The sequence below is a fragment of the Calidris pugnax genome, unplaced genomic scaffold (assembly GCF_001431845.1).
Source record: "Calidris pugnax isolate Ruff unplaced genomic scaffold, ASM143184v1 scaffold268, whole genome shotgun sequence".
NCBI lineage: Eukaryota > Metazoa > Chordata > Aves > Charadriiformes > Scolopacidae > Calidris > Calidris pugnax.
In genome coordinates this window covers 684088-701705 of record NW_015090983.1, presented here as the reverse complement: position 1 = coordinate 701705, position 17618 = coordinate 684088, and the positions used below count along the sequence as shown (strand labels likewise).

The following is a 17618-nucleotide window of genomic DNA, read 5'->3' as shown; positions in this document are numbered from 1 at the left end:
ATTATTGAACTGTGACATCACTTTATGGAACTCTTAGGTAGAATTTTGAATATTTTAAATTCTATTAACCCTGTTACTAAATTTTATTCTACCAAACCTTGCATTACTCAGGTTTTTGGAGGCTTTAATCAGACTCAACTCTATCAAAATATTTACTTATAAAAAGTCAAGGAATTACAACTGGTGAAAGGGTGCAGAACTGAAATTCTCATGAGAAAAGATAAAGATAGGAACCTGTAATACTGAAACTTTTGGTTTATGTGCAAATAAATTAGTGATGAAAAACGTTTGGATGTCTCACAATTACTTAACCATTCCCTGGAGCTGTCATGTTGGCAGAGTGGAACCTGCAGCCTTCTCTCAGCTGTTCTTATGTCTCTAGCAGTTGAACACTCTTCTCCTTAAATGGGAGACGCACAGAATGGTCTTCAAACTGTACATCTAAGATATTTCTTAGAGGATTTAAAATTAATTCATTTATTCCAGGTCAAAAAGTGCTATGTAAAGCCTGACTCTACTTCTGCTGTGTTTATTAGCAAAGATCTGTCGTAATGATTACTTTTGATAGTTACTAGCTTACTCGTATTACAGGGTTTGGGAGAAAAAAAAAAAATAGTTTATTAATTTTCCTTTGACTAGCTCAGAGAGAGCGCTCACAGTGTTTTCCAACTTGCATGGCCACTTCAGGCCTAAAAGCAGAATTTGACCCTAAAGAATTCTATTGGAAAGGTGAATGCCATAGAGGTTTGAATTATTAATATGTATTTGTTTGTTACTGCTCTTTACAGCCAGCTGTTACGAACAGTGATATCATGTTTGTTAAAATTCACTGTCCATGGGAGACGTTGTGCAAATACGCAGAAAGGATGAACATCAGGATGCCTTTCAGGTACTGTGGAAACTATTTTAAGAAACTTGTAATTTAGTGCTTAATATTAAAAGTTCATTACTTACCTTAAGGCTATAATGAAGTCTTTGCTGCATTGTGGCCAGGCATGCTCATATTTAATTTAGTGAAGTGATAGGGAGAAACAAATAGTAGGCACTGCTCTTTTCACATTTACCTGTGATACTTGTTTTCAGACTTACCTTCCAAGTCACATCGAGCGTATGTCTTCAGAAAATACTGCTCACACATTGGTTTGGATGTCTTTGGCAGAGGTTCAGATATTCTTCATCTGAGCTCAAGTGTTCTCCATGATTTGGGGGTATCTCTTAATATTTTGGCATACTTTGAATAAAATGAGAACTTTATTTCTTGGTCCTCCAGCTTTCCTTTGGCAGAATAGTGAACTGAACCAAGTTCCTTTTCTATGTGCTAAACAGATTCTGTCATATGTTTTTGCAATAAATATTTGTTATTTATTTGTAGGACATGTTAATATCTCCTGCGCTAATAGAGAAATTTTTAAAGGAGAAAATTTCGAATTGTTTAATAATGTTCTTCCAGAGAGAGAAGAGCATTTAGTGTGCTGCAAACCTCATCAGGAGTTGAAGCAGTAACTGGATGCCAAAGCTGTATGACTCACGGAAAATACCCTTACAACACTCCTTTCTCGCTTGAATTGCCAAGTGCTGTATCTTTCCTGTCCCTGCTGATTTCAGCTATGGCAGTGTGGTTCCCTTGCATCAGTCCTAATTCAGAAACAGTCATCGTGAAGCATCCTTTGCTCAAAACTTGCTTCAAATACCCAGATCTATACTGAGTTGCCACATCATCCCATTAAGCCTTCAAAGTCCTTTCCATAAAATAAAATGTTTTCTGTAACAGTCATCTTCCATATGTTTGAGAATATTATTATAGTGCCATTAGAGCTTCTCTAGTTTGAATAATACTTGTCAACATTTTAAATATAGAAGTGTTTGCATATGTGTGCACACACACATAAACAGTCTAAATTCCAATGCAAAAATAGATCTTGCTTTTCATACTTGAAGTCACAATTAAGTTAGGATTTAGCAATGATTTTAATTCTTCATCATTTTAGTAACTTCACAGATCAGTAGTGTGCTTCAGGAAGGAAAAATAAGAGCTGACTTTTGCAATGCTACTTTGTTTGGAAGGCATTCAAAGTCCTGTTTGTTTATTATATTATTAACTGACGTATAAAGCACCAAAAGGAGATAAATGCTAAATTTTGCTGCTTCACCTTGTTGGCAGTTTTGCTGTAGAATGCAACACATCTATTTGGTAAGAAAAAAGTCCAATGCCCACCTCTACCTCCGTAATTGAACTATGAGAAATAGTAAACAGATCACCATTTCTTTTCTCTTTAAAAATATCTTAATAGAAATTTAAATGAAATTTAAATCTAAAATTTGTGTGAATATTTCAAACAGGCTATTTCTTTATTTTCTCACTTTTTAAAAAATAAAAGATAATTTTATTGTGAACACAAAGTTGACGTAGCAGAATAGAACAAAGTCTGTCTTGCTCTGCCATTAGCCTGTCTTAAGTGTCTAGTACAGAAGCCAAGCAAATCTGAAGTGTTTCATGATGCCTTCTCTCTTTCTGGAAAGCTGTGGTTTAGAAACTGTCTGAGCCAGAGTTTCGTGTCCTTTCTCGCTTGAATTGCCAAGTGCTGTATCTTTCCTGTCCCTGCTGATTTCAGCTATGGCAGTGTGGTTCCCTTGCATCAGTCCTAATTCAGAAACAGTCATCGTGAAGCATCCTTTGCTCAAAACTTGCTTCAAATACCCAGATCTATACTGAGTTGCCACATCATCCCATTAAGCCTTCAAAGTCCTTTCCATAAAATAAAATGTTTTCTGTAACAGTCATCTTCCATATGTTTGAGAATATTATTATAGTGCCATTAGAGCTTCTCTAGTTTGAATAATACTTGTCAACATTTTAAATATAGAAGTGTTTGCATATGTGTGCACACACACATAAACAGTCTAAATTCCAATGCAAAAATAGATCTTGCTTTTCATACTTGAAGTCACAATTAAGTTAGGATTTAGCAATGATTTTAATTCTTCATCATTTTAGTAACTTCACAGATCAGTAGTGTGCTTCAGGAAGGAAAAATAAGAGCTGACTTTTGCAATGCTACTTTGTTTGGAAGGCATTCAAAGTCCTGTTTGTTTATTATATTATTAACTGACGTATAAAGCACCAAAAGGAGATAAATGCTAAATTTTGCTGCTTCACCTTGTTGGCAGTTTTGCTGTAGAATGCAACACATCTATTTGGTAAGAAAAAAGTCCAATGCCCACCTCTACCTCCGTAATTGAACTATGAGAAATAGTAAACAGATCACCATTTCTTTTCTCTTTAAAAATATCTTAATAGAAATTTAAATGAAATTTAAATCTAAAATTTGTGTGAATATTTCAAACAGGCTATTTCTTTATTTTCTCACTTTTTAAAAAATAAAAGATAATTTTATTGTGAACACAAAGTTGACGTAGCAGAATAGAACAAAGTCTGTCTTGCTCTGCCATTAGCCTGTCTTAAGTGTCTAGTACAGAAGCCAAGCAAATCTGAAGTGTTTCATGATGCCTTCTCTCTTTCTGGAAAGCTGTGGTTTAGAAACTGTCTGAGCCAGAGTTTCGTGTCTTTGTTTATATTAGCCCCTGATGGCTTTTCATGGATGCAAAAATAGCCACCTACACTTCCATAACAACATCCTGTGACCAGGCATTTTATAATTTAATGACACCTTCTGTCAAAAGCACTTTTGTTTGTTTTAATTCTTGAGCTTGCTTGTTTAAATCAAACTTTTCTGAACTGGATGGCATATATTGTTTACCTGAGAGAGCTGTTTTCTCCATTCAATGGACAGAGGAAGCTCAAATCACACAATTCTCCCCCAAAGACAAGGAACTAGAGTAGTTCCCTCCCAAGAAGTTTTAGGTAGTCCTTGGGCAGTTTTAGATAGTCCTGCGAGGAGCAGGGAGTTGGACTCGATGATCCTTATGGGTCCCTTCCAACTTGAGATATTCTGTGATTCTAAGAACAGATTATTTCTCTTAGCCTTTATCTGATTTATCAGTGGTTTCTGACTGTCCATTTTTAATACATAACTGAAGAAGAGAACTAACCTTCCCTGCAGTACTTTAATGCAGTTACACCCTTGTTCTCTTGCACAGTGTTGCAAAATCTTGGCTTTTTGTTGTGGTCACTAAAACATACCATTTGGTGATACCATATATAAACAATACATGAAGGATTAAACTCATACTTTTTAGGTTCGTTTTGCTCAATCCAGGAATCTCAATGAACTCAATAGAATTGTTGCACAGGTTAGAAAGTATTTCTCTTCATTGCTGAAAAATTGAAGTGTTTTTTCTGACCCAAGGGATCACCCAGCACCCCAGAATTGTTTTAGCATGGCATTATACCTAAATGTGTTGGCAGATATGTACTATATGTCATGTATATAATATGGATGGAATCTCACTATTTCAATTACAAAAGGAAATTTTTCCAATGTTTCAAAGGACCAGTCTGTGGTAACCACTGATGTCTTATATATGGTTTCAAACAGGATTTATGTTAACACCAAGGTTAGATCATGACTGAATATACAATTTATGGATTTTTTTTTTTTTAAGTATATTGTCTGTCAGTAGGAATGAAACTCTGTTATATATTTCTGTAACTCAGACTAAGGTTTAATTTTATCTGTGTCTACAAGTTTCTCTTGTGGCACATAATTATTATTGTGGGTACTGAATAAATTAGTTGTATCTGTAGCTTTGCTGGAGTCCATCTGTGCAAAACAGCTAAGGGCAATTAAAGGGAATGAAGGAAAGGGTTTGTTAAAAACTGTAATGTCTGCAAAGCCTTTAATAAATCTTCATTCCTCCGTTTACAGTTCTGCCTTGCAGTACCAAGTATCAGGCGGACAACAGCTTGCAGATTGGTAGATTACGTAGGTTTCCAATGGCCATGTATTTTTCAGCGAACATTTCCTTCTTGCTCATTCTAATGTATTCATTCATACTTTAATCTTAGTAATATACTTCAATCAGCCTCAATTACTGCCCAGATGGGCAGTGGCAGCTCATTAACTATGTTTGGATCTAGGCGAAGAAGTCATGGAAAAGTATCCAGAGTGAACGTACCATTTTTGTGTGTGTTAAAATGGAGTGAGGGAGATAAAATACCAACTGAAATAACGTTTAACTTTTGTAGTAATGTATCCAAATAAGCTTGTTGTAATTCCTCCTAAAAAATAAACCTTGCAGAAGTAGAAAGGATTTAGACGAATTTTAAATTGAAGATGAACTGGTGAGGAGCCAAGCCCCTGGTGCTCAACGACACTGTCCCCAGATGAGTGCCATGTGGGTACCCCAAGGAATCTGCAAGATCGAGGCCTTTGCATGGTTGAAATATGACATGAAATGATAGGAAGAGGCCAGAAAAAAAAACCCTGAAAAACTGAACCTAGATGTGCAAAATATTACATTGCAGCAAATATGTCTCTATATGGTTTCAAAGTAACTGTTCTTAGAAGACCTTACTGGGAATTTCTGGTCTTGTTTCTCTAAGTGTTTATGAGCAGTGAAGGGCAGAGAAAAAAGAACTTTTAACATAAAAGTTCTTTGTTGCAGTTAGTACTCTAAGATTTTTAGGGCTGTGTGGTGTTCTTCAGTTGGATGCAAAATGTCAGGGGAAGGTGATGGTGTACCACTTCAGAGAACGAAGATAGGATCTAATGGCATTAAGCGCTTATAGTATTTAATGCACAGAGTGCATAAAGCATTTAATATCACGGAAGCCCTGGTGATTCTTCTAAAATGAGTTTTATGAAATAAAAGGTAAGAAAGATCATATGAAATGAATACTAGTGCGACACCATTGAACCCTGTCTGATGGGTGTCTTATGATTCAATTATTGATTAGCTATTATTATAATTAGCTACAAATCTGAAACTTAATTTTGACTCAGGAACAAATTTCAAACTCCAAAGTATGTGAAATTAGAGCATTTTAATGACTTACTGTATTTCAGTTGCCTTTTTTAAGTGTTTTTCACCTTTCTGCCTGTAAAAATGCATGTTTTAAAATGTCTGTTCTTTTATAATGTATATGTTCTTTTCAGCTGTCTCCTACTTGATTATTCTCAGCTGATTTTTGCTGTTCTTTCAGGAAAAAATGTTATTACACTGACTGGAGGAGCAAAACCATGGGCAGGTTGGTGGGTGATGTGTAGCTTCTAATTTTGTCAGATACTCACCCTGCTAAAGAAAATCCATTCGCAGTTGTAAATTTATCGAGGAAACTTGGAAAATTAGATTATTTTCCTGAAAACCCAAAATATGCTAGCTCAAAGTGTTAAAATATTCATCTGTGCCAAGATGCAGTACTTTAGAGCTTTGCCAGTTCTCATTTTAGAAATGCAAAAATGTTTATGCCAGGAAAAAAAGAAATGGCCTTATTCTGGCAGCAAAGATTTAATACTGGAACTACTTCTACAGTTATGTGTGCTGTTACCAAGACATATTTCTTTAGCATGAGAAATACTTTTGAGTGTATGTCTCAGATGCTGGTAGGCAGCTATATCCTTAGACAGGCAAACGTAACTTTGCTCCTGTGTGTCCCAGTGATCAGAGCTAAATCAGTGCCACAGACAGAAGGCTGTTTTGAATTTTGGTGTGAGAGCTGACAGAGTAACTTGTACGCTGCAGTGAAAGCTGTTTAATTCTCTGGGAGGCAGACACACTCGAACCTCAGCTGCAGTGGCTGCTGCTGCCTCTGTCAGCCAGGAGAAGGGTTCAAGAGGCCACAGCAGCTGGTGAAAGGAGCCTGGGGGAGCTGGGGAATGAGAACAGGGGACACTGGGAGCTGTAAGCATTCCCTGTTGCTCTAGTGAGACATGATGATGTCTTGTAAATCCTAATTACCTACGGAAAAGATATGAAAATTTTTACATGAGGGAAATCTCCTGAAATTTTTTTCTATCATGGGTTTTCTCAAGATGGATCTTGAGATGAGATTACATTTGATTTAGATTCTCCGGTTGTTACTTTAGATGATGAAGAGCTCTTATTATTTCTCGGGAACAATTTAAGTAGTCTCATGATATCAGTTTGCAAGAAGATAGCTAACAAAAATAGACAATGCAGTGTTGAACAGTAAAGTGAGAAAACTTTAAACACATAAGCAGATAAAATATATTGAAATAAAACATTCTATAACATAAATTTACAACTGCGTTTTTCCCTCTTCCCAGTCATTCCCATGCTTATTCCATTTTAGTGTGCATTATGAAAAATGTAAGTGGTGTACTTTGTAATGCAAAGGCAAAATCAACAAGCTTTACTGCAAAATTATCTCATTTCATCTATAATCCATCTGGTGAGTCTTAGATATTAAATACATTTATTTTCCTTATTTAGATGGACAGATGTCTGAAACATGCAACTGAAGTTGCACAGTACCTGTGAACCAAGTAATAAACACTCTTCATGCCAGATTGATTTTTTCATTTGAAACAAATGTTTTTACCTGTGATTTACTATGTGAGAATTTGAGGATGAATCTTTCTGCATATTTTTTCTGGCACTTTATATAATCCAGTGCACAAAGCAATAGCGTGGGGAAAAAAAAAAAAGAAAGAAAAAAAGAAGCTACATCTAAAAATGAAAATAAAATTGCTGACACACATCACTTTAACTTCTACTGCTGTCATTGTTCTTTGCATCTTACAACTTCTCAAACTTAACTGCTTCTCTGTAATTTTCAAATGTCTCATTAACATTTCTAAGTTATTAAGCAGAGTTTACAAGAACTATAATGACTACTATATTGAAACCCTTGTATATCAAAGGTAAAATTTTAAGGCTATAGAATTTCTATAATTCAAGATAATGAGGTAACATTAGTATATTAGACCTTGCTGTGACATGCACGCTTCTCTGAATGCCATGGTTATATGGTAGATGTATATATCGATAAAAGTCCTTTAAAAAGTCTGCAAAAGATTATTAGGGGTATGAATGAAAGGACATAAGATAAATTTAATGCTTACTGGTATACTCTCTTTCTTGTATGTGATATCTATGTGGCATCTCTCTATTTCTCTATTTACATACCCTAAAAAACCAACCCTTAATGTTGTACTTAATCCTTAAGCTTGAATTCTATCCATAGGGCCACACTGTAGAAGTAATTTTATCATACTCCTTAAAAGCAATATTTGGAAAGCCTTCAACAAGTCTTTTCAAAGGAAAGGAAGTTGTAGAAGTGGGATATGCAAACAAATAATGTAGGTATCAAAAATTGTCTGAACTCTCAGTTTTAAGACTGAATAATCAAATGAATCAGTCTTGTATCCGCCATATCAGGCACACCAATTTCATGATAGTTAAGAATGACATTAAGGAAAAGAAAATTAAAAGATAGTTACCTTAGTATGCAGCTTCACTCTACCTGCTAAAATATTTAAATAAATTTATACTTTTAAGGATAGAGAACCCAAAATGACTTTGTTTAGCAACCGAACTGCAGTAGGTTTGCTTTTGGACTTTTGAAAAAGGACTTTTAAAACCTTTTGGATTTCAGTCCACTGCAGTGAAATTGTTAGTATTATTCTGTTGAACAAATACAGTATCATTTTTTTCCCTTTTTTAGTGATGATTGTGTCCGTATGTTGATTCTATCAACAATAACATGTTTCCCATTACAAAACATAGGAACGTACCACACCCATGTATTGGTGGCATGTGATTGACAATTCTGGTCAGTCTTGAGAGGTGCAAACACCAAGCAAACTACCAGGTGGTGATTGCTGTCCAAAATACCTGACATGATCAGTGGCAGTTATTTAATTCTGGTATCTCATTCCACAAGTCTGATCAGGTAATTCCATACTCACCTATACTGTGTTTCTGTGCATTGCAGTCTGCTGAGGAAATGTAGTCTGCGAGGATTTTTCAACTGCAAAAGAGACCAACCAAATAGAACAGTACGGTTGAGCGTGGAAGTTGAGCAAAGCTGAAATTACAGGCATCTTCATAAAATATTAAATTTTATAGCTAAGAATAATATATATCTGTGTTTCAGAGTTTTATCCCATAGGCCAAGCTGCATAAAGCTGCAGTATTGCCAGCTGGAGTGGTTTCAATGAGAGCGTACCTGAAGTAGCAACCCCTATCTTCGCAGCACTGTTCCACTGAGAGGTTTCTGATCTCATTGCGTGAACTCCTGGCTTCAGGAGAGACTTTACCAGACCAGCTCTGTCTGCATTTACTCTTATTAAATAGACTACATTGAATAGATTAAGTCAGGAATCTGTTTAAACTGCTACTTTTGACCTAGAAAGCCTCTTTGGGTAAAAATGCTAATACTTAGTCCTATGATTTAGGAAAAAAATTGTCTTAAATTTGTTATCTCTTTGAATAAAAGCTCCATGAAATTTCAAAAATTGTCTTAAATTTGTTATCTCTTTGAATGAAAGCTCCATGAAACTTCTTCAAGTTTCTTCTTCAACTGTAAAATAATGTAAGCCAAGAAAAGAGGTTTCTCTTGCTGGATTATTTTTGTACATGGTGAGGGATGTACTTTCCAGCCGAAATATTCTATGTTTTCTGAAGACACTATGTTACGGAGTGATCAACCATAAGTGATGCAATGAAAAAGCAATCACACCTTAGATAAGAAGCCTTTTTTCTTCAGAAGAGAAATTGCAGATGTAATGTGGATATAATTTTGAACTTATTCCAATAATGTTCTTTATTACTTTATATCTTAAAGGAAGCAGACATGAATTTTAAACGAGCTAATTTCTCTAAGATAATTATTTACTAGCTTTTTAGATTTTTGGAGGGAGAAAATGATCAAGACTTTTCACGTAACCAATTTTAAAAGAATTTAATAATAAAAAATTGGAAATCAGATGCATCTTTTTTTTCTGTTCTTACTGATACATCTGTAAATTTTCCTCATTAAAGGAGAGCCTGGGTTTTGACTCAAATAAAAACAAAACCAGCATGTGTACAACAGAAAAAAGATTAAGAAAATAAAGAGAAAACCGTACTTATATACACTGTGTATAACTTAGTGCTGAGAGAAATTCCAGTGGAACCAATAAAAATAATCAACTCACATGGTAAGGTATCATTTGAGTAAAGGAAACACTTAAGGGATGCACCTGTCTGGGAACTGTATTCTGTGTTTCAACTTTATGAACATAGTGAAGTTCTTTGACTCATAATGCTTCATGTCAAATACAGTGGTGTCCCTCAAGTGCAGTAGAGTGTGCACCAATTATTAATACTTTGGCAGTATAGAGCAAGAAGAAAATTTTGAGAATTTTAAATGTAAATGTAAAATTCTGATCCCACATTCAGCTTAGATTTCTGTCTGACACTTGGCAGTATAGAGCAAGAAGAAAATTTTGATAAATGTAAATGTAAAATTCTGATCCCACGTTCAGCTTAGATTTCTGTCTGACACTGTGTCAAATAGGGGTAGAACTTTTTTTTGCTGATGCTGGTAAGAAGAGGTACATTTTTACAAAAGTCGCTTTGCTCCCTGAGAGCAACTTACCATGTCATCACTTATTAGTCTTAATTAGGAAATGGGTATCTGTGCCTCTGCTTAGCATGAGCAATTAAGTACTCACCTCAGGTAAAAATAATCTGATACTTAGCTTTACACTTTTCATTTAGTAAGGCCCAAATCCCACCAAAACAAAATTATTTACGGAATGTGTTCTAAAATTTAGACTTTTTCTGGATTCTGACATTCTGATAGAGTCATAATATAGCACTCATTTAGTATGAGACCTGCTCTTTAAATACCCGTATTTCATTGCAGTTGAATATGAATATGAAAAACATAGGTCAGCGAGGAGTGCAAAATTAAAGTGATAAAGAGATAACTTCTGGCATTTGCTTAAAAATTAATTGCGCTTCACTGGATTTACTCCTCTATAAACCAGGTTCTGAGACACCATTTAGGCAAGTTGCCAGTAGCAGAAAGCCCTGTATGTTATCAGTATATGATCTAACTGGGCATACAAAAATTGTGTTCTATTTGTGGTTTATAATGTCAAATTTTAGGAAACAGCAGGAAACCATACCTAGTTTGGTTGTTTTTGTCTAAATACTGTATAACCATATCTGTATAACATATTTACTTTATTTGATGTTTAGGTATACTGTTTTGTAAGGCAATATCAGCCCATGAATTTTGAGGAAAATTTTACAGGGGAAGACTTTATTCAAATCGGAAAACCATAAAAATTTGATCTTAAGCAATCTCTTATTTACTTTAAAATTTTATGAATTTTAGTGTCCAGGTTGCCAGGCAAGGGAGGGAGGGAGGAGGAGTTACCCTTGCCTTATCCAGTAGGGCTAGAGAAGGTAATTAGATACGTTCTTGAGAAAGGTATGAGCATTCACAGTTCTCCCAGATGGAAAATTATTTTCCCTAGACTCAATACTGCAGTCCCCATCTCAAACCATAACCCCACTAATTTTAGGATGAGCTGTGCTCAAGTAAAACATGCAAGATAGATCACAAATAAATACCGTTAATTTTGCTCTTTAAATGCTTATTTTCTTAGTTATATACTATGGAAATTTCCTGCTTTCATTTAATTTCATTCCATTTCTATTATGATGTCACTAAATATGCAACATGGGGAGACAGAAATAACAAGCGAGAGTATGTAAATCTGATTTTTTTTTTTTTTTATTGGCTCAGTTTGCAGAGGAATATGAGAGAGCTGAAAAGTTGGTTGCCCAGAAATCCGATGAAGCTTGATAAGGAGGCCCTGCCTGATCTGGAAGAAACAGATTGCTACACAGCACCCTTTAGCCGCGCACGCATACACCAGTAAGTGCTGGAACTGGAAAGGCAGCACCAGAGACTGCAAGGATTTTTTATTTTCTCACTTCTTCTAAACAAGTGCCATAGAGGGAGCCGTTAACAGATGGTCACTGGCAAATACCCAGTATCATATTTGATATTTTCTATGGGTTTTCTCTTAAAGCCAAAATCGGCTCTCTGTTACTTGCTATTTGATGGTCACTTAGGCGTATAGGCAGAAATTTGACTGGTCTAGAAGTTTTTCTTTCCATTACATTACAGAATGCAAATACTTGTGCAAGTTTGCTTTGCTTAATTGCATATTTTACTTAGCAAAACCTGAGACAGCTGTGGAAATTGGGAAAAGCTGGAGGCAAGCTAAAACCAGTGATGATTTTTTTCTTTCTTACCAGATCATCTGCATTTTAAAAATGCATTTTCTCTGAAAGTTTAAATATATATAAGCAAATAAAAACTGTGTGTGTGGAAATCAGCATGTTGATCATGATGTGGTGAAACTGTGCCATAAATTTTTTTCAGGATCAAAAAAGTTAGATTTTATAATTCTGACTGTATATCTATATTTTTTAAGTATTTTGTGATGATTCCTTTAGGAGATAAATGTTCAATTAAAGAACAAGTATAAATTAGCCTAAGTAGGACTTTTTTCTTCTCAGTAAAGAAGCTATATGCTAGTGGAGTGACTTTCCCTGGAAAGACAGATTAATTGCATTATTATCTCAATCTTTTTTTTGGTAATTGAGTATATTGCATTGAATCAATCACCTGGTTTTGGTGTTATTTCTCAACCAGCTCAGCTGACATTATCAATGCTAATAAAGTCACTTTTGGCACAGCTGAATAGGCAAAAGCTTGCATGTCAGATTTCTGGCATCCGGAATCCAGAACCATCTGGGAAAGGATGCTTTATTTGGTTCCATCCTAGGATTCTCTAAGAAAAAGTTGTTGTGGAACTACTCCTGAAGTGTCCAGTGAATGGAAATTTTTTCATTTATTTATTTTTTTTCCTAAATAGTAGTTCTGGTAGTTCCAGGTCACAGACATCTGCCAACTCATAAGTAACTTGAATTTGAGAACAACCACTGCTTCTGAAGATTTTTTTTTAATTATATCCAGACCATAAATTACCTAGATATTAGGATATTTTAGAATTTAGTTTTAGTTGTTCTGTTTTCCCAACAATAATTTGTGATGATGCTAAATTTATTGAACCTGAGGAGATGCTCTAGGGATGTAAAAATTTTATGCCTTGTGCTGTAACCAAGGAGGATAAAATCCAATAAATCACTGTAAGAAGGAGATGCTTGAGCAGCTATGTTTGAACACCTGTGCATTGTTTTGAATATTAAAAGCCGTTCATTGTTTTAATAGTTTTACGATAAACAACAAAGACAGCTTCTTCAGCAATTCCACAAGAAGTAGAATTGTGCATCACATGCTACAGAGAACTAAGTATGAAGATGGAAAATCCAAAATGGGTGAGAATGCTGTAGTTTTTTCCTAACTTCAAGCTATTAAAAAAAATTATAACTTTACTTGCCTGACAAAGTATCCTATGAGTAAACTCAATTAATTTTGCCATTCTTTGAAATCAGCTTATTCACTCACATCAATTATTTGCTTAAATAACTCTGAAAATTGGCAATATTTTTCACCTATTTACACATTCTTTAAAATAAATTGGAGCGATTATGATAGCTTTATGTCATCAAGAGTCACAATAAAGATACCATTCACCTCAGAAAACTGTTGAGTGTTTTCTAGGACCGGTCCTAGTAGTTTTGCTACTACCCACCAGTTTCAGTCCAGCAGAATTAGTGTGAGCTTCACTAAAACTTATTTAAGGTCTCCATGCATCTCAGAGACAGTTGACCTGAAGACTAAATTCAGTTCATATCAACTCTGGTATTACAGTATTATTTTTTAGGAAATCTAACTGTTCACGTTCATTTGCAGTGGGCAGGGGAGGTACCTATGATTTCCTATTTTCTTTGCAGGAATTAAATTTAGAATGAAATAAGATCATAGAAATTACAGAAAGTTGCTGCTTGAGTTTCTGAAGAAAAGCAGCAGGAAGAAAACCATAGAAAATGAGAGATCAAATAAAGCGCCTTTCAAGTTGATGGTGGCAAATTTCATTATGAGATTAGTTTAGCATAATTTGTATATTTGAATGAACAAATCTGAAATCCATCATAAGTACTTATTTCTCAGGGAAACTGTTTGCTATGAGTATGGTCTTGCAGGCTACTGAATCTTTTTATTATCATTATTAACAGTTATTTATCATTTATTTTTTATAACGTGCTTTGATAGTACAACAAATCTGTTTGTAGGAGGACTCTAGGAACTGATCCAAAATGCTGTAGCCAGTGTGGTGCAGAGCACTTCTCTGATACAAACATCTTCAGCTGGCTTATATTTAAAAATAGCACCAGGTTAGCTCTTAACCCTGCAGGGGTTTTGCTGCCTGAAGGATTGTCCACACTGCTCTCTGTGCATGTCAGATCACCTGGTCACCCATGAAATCTGTATCATATGCTCTGTTGAATGCAACATGAGTGTAACGATCTTCTCACACTTGATCTGCCTGAGAGGAAAGTTGCAGACATTGGCCCTCAGGAAGTTGCTGTAGTTTGGCAGAGCCAGAAATCTCAAGGGATTGGCAAGACCTGCACAAGCAGCTGGTGGGATTATTGATTATTGTCATGTTCAGCAGCATCCTGAGCATCTAATATCAAGTTACATTCTCAAATGTAACTTGAAAATATGCACTGCTTGAAATTAAGTGTGTATAAAAAATTGATACCAGAACTAATGCTTTTTTTTCTTTTTAGGTATTAATAGACTACTAAATAATGGAACATATGAAGCAGCATTTCCACCACATGAGGTAACCTGGTTAATTCTATATTTGTATTTATATTTAGATTAAAGCTTGCACTAATGTTTTGAAATCCTACTTTATTTTTAATTTTGTCCTGCAAACTTTTAATTTCACTACATAGTCTGTTGAGACTCTTTTTTATTTAGAGCTCTTACTTTAATATTGGCTTTTAAAATTCTTCTTACATAATGTATTATAATAACTTCCTGGAGCATTTTCTTGCTAAGCCAGAATATTATACATTTATTATTTTTATTTTTATGAACTGGATATTGCCTGTGAAGTTCTTAATGAGATTGTCAGTTTTTCCAAATTCATTGCATTAAATTATTTTTGCCTGTCACCTATGAAATGTTCTGGTTTTCTAACACCATGTGTACTTGATGACAGGGAGAGTGGTTAATTATTTCCCATTTAGTCTTTTGTGACTAGTTCTGGATAACTTCTACTTGATGTTATCTTCTTCAGTAGGTCAAAGTCTACTGAAGACTGTAAACCCGAGAAGTAAATGAAAAACTTGTATTTGATTTCAGAGGGTTTTCAGAAAATCTTTGTGTATTGAAAAGAAAAAAGCAAGCCCCACATCCTAAGTCATTTTAAATGCTGTCGGTAGTATGGTAATTGCAGCTGTGAACTCTGTGGTTGCTCAGGCTGAATATTGTGACTTTGTCTCGTGTTTCAAAGGACTGACCTGTGCTTTACAAATTGCTGAGAATAATTTTTTTATATGGTATTAATAATTAAATACTGGGATTATAGAGAAGGAGTATTTTAGATAAATAATTGAACATCGTTGTTAATGCTTCAGCTGCACATGACTTCAGGGAAAAGCTGGCCATACTACCAGAAAAACCTGTGAAGCTTTCTCTGGCTGTCAAAACCAAGCTGTCACATCCATTTTATGTATATATTCCTTTGTTATGGCATAAGCCACTGTTTCTGTTAAGGTTAATGAAGTAATATTTTTAAGCCACTCTTACCTTAATTGCTGCATGACTGGTGCTAAGGGCTGGTGGTTGAACATTATCCTTTTTTTTTAGTTTTATTTTTCCTTGATCACATGAGTAAATGAGAGTGAAAATTCAGTCCCAGTGGGAATGCTTGAACTCTGTTATGAATAAACAGTGCAGAAAGAAGCAGGGGAAAAAAAAAATATTTAAAAACATGCAATACTGGGTAATGCTTTATGCATTGTAGTAATTCACCCAGCTGACTGTGAGGATAAGTTGATGTTCTGCTCCGAGGTGTTCCTAGACATTGCAAAGGTCACACTGTGTTGGCTTTTTTGTATGCTTCTTTGATGACTGTAATGAGAAAAGAGTAGAATTGGACTCTTTGCTATGTTTAGCTTTGTTTTTTAACTCATTCTTAAACCAGAGGGTCAGCAGATTGCAACAAGTAAATAGCGTTCTATCAATTGTGTGGAATGCTCAAGATTTCAAATAAATGATAAAAATCTAAATGGCTAAATGACTTGGATCTACAGGGATGAAGAATCTGTCTGATTGTTAACTTTGAAGTACTGCTCTGGGGAGTTCTTCCCAAGAAATTATTTGGGTCATCTGGAGTTATTTGATGAAAGATTTTCCTCACCATAACAGAGTAGTGGGAGTTTTTGGCAGGAAAAAAAATCAACTGAAGGAGATCTCCAGCTTCAGAATTGGAGAGGAAGAGATAATACAAACATATCTGAAAAAAATTTGAAGCATTGAAATCAGTGGAAGCATACAAATAAGCATATATTAGTGGAACAGAAATACTGTACTTTAAGCCATATAAAGAGTTGAGTATAGTCTTGTACCAGTGTGGCTCTACAATTAATTCTTAGAGAAAGTGGTGATTTCAGAAGCATATGTAACCAAATCTCTTCTGTCAGGCTCATGTGTTAGCTCCAGATGACACATCCTAGAGAGGTACATAATATAAGAACTATTTATTAGCATCAGTGAACTCCTCGTTTAAAATTATAATCAAAAACCTAAGAAATGTGTGTCTTTTCCATAGTGCCTAGTAGTATATTTTTATTTCTTTGCATTTTTTAGGGAAGCCACAAAAGCAGACATCCCATCAAAACACATGGAGCTCAGAATCACAGACACCTCTTATATGAGCGTTGGGCACGGTGGGGAATGTGGTACAAATACCAACCTCTCGATTTAATCAGGTATTAGTACTTTGAAGAGTAGCTTGTTTCTGTGATACAAATTACCTGGTAACAGTGCATTAACTATATTGCTAAATTCAGATAAGATTGGAATTCTCTAAGTTGCTTCTTTTGGATGTTCTTTTTTGCAGCGCTATTAATTTCAAATACTTTCCTCATCTCTGATGTTGAATGCCAATAATTTATTTTTCCTTTCTGTCAGTTTTTATTCCTGATATGACAGTCATAACTGATCATTGTGCCCAGTTTGTTCCACTGAAGGCTGTGGAGCTAAGCATGTGCCATGGGACAATTTGTTCGAATAGTACCACGCATGACTGTCTTTCTGATCTCTGCTACTTCATCTCTTCTAGCAACCGATAGCCAAATTTTTAAGAATTAAAGCTCAGTCTTCAACTTGTGCTTTCAATCCATTGTTTTGTCTAATAATAGATAATAATGTGATAAGACATATTTCAATCATAAATGCTTTTTTATAATGGAATACTTAGCTCATACCAGCTTACTTTATCCCTTTCCAGAATTTTTTGGGGGCTGTGTGTGTATATATAATGTGTGTACAAATAAAATGTGCTACATTTAATAATGTTGAAACAAGTACATCTACTTAGTCATTTCAAGGACATGAAAATTACAGGGTACTTCAGTTATATCCTTATAAAATATATGTTCTGGTAAGTCTGCAATTAGTGCCACTAGAATGTTATGCTAGCCTGAAATGAAACTTTTTGGCAAACTGACAAGAATTTTACCATAAACTTGTAATGGTAGTTTCT

The 17618-nt window shown here is 35.0% G+C and overlaps 1 protein-coding gene across 1 annotated transcript in view; it reads left to right on the top strand.

Moving 5' to 3' along the window:
- The window catches only part of ANO3 (anoctamin 3), a 105141-nt gene that overhangs the window by 39195 nt on the left and 48328 nt on the right, over nt 1-17618 (top strand). The window contains exons 7-12 of the mRNA XM_014953785.1: nt 789-889; nt 6104-6148; nt 11666-11797; nt 13163-13269; nt 14629-14684; nt 16721-16842. Of these exons, the coding sequence (XP_014809271.1) occupies nt 789-889; nt 6104-6148; nt 11666-11797; nt 13163-13269; nt 14629-14684; nt 16721-16842 (563 nt within the window). The remainder of the gene's footprint in view (nt 1-788; nt 890-6103; nt 6149-11665; nt 11798-13162; nt 13270-14628; nt 14685-16720; nt 16843-17618) is intronic.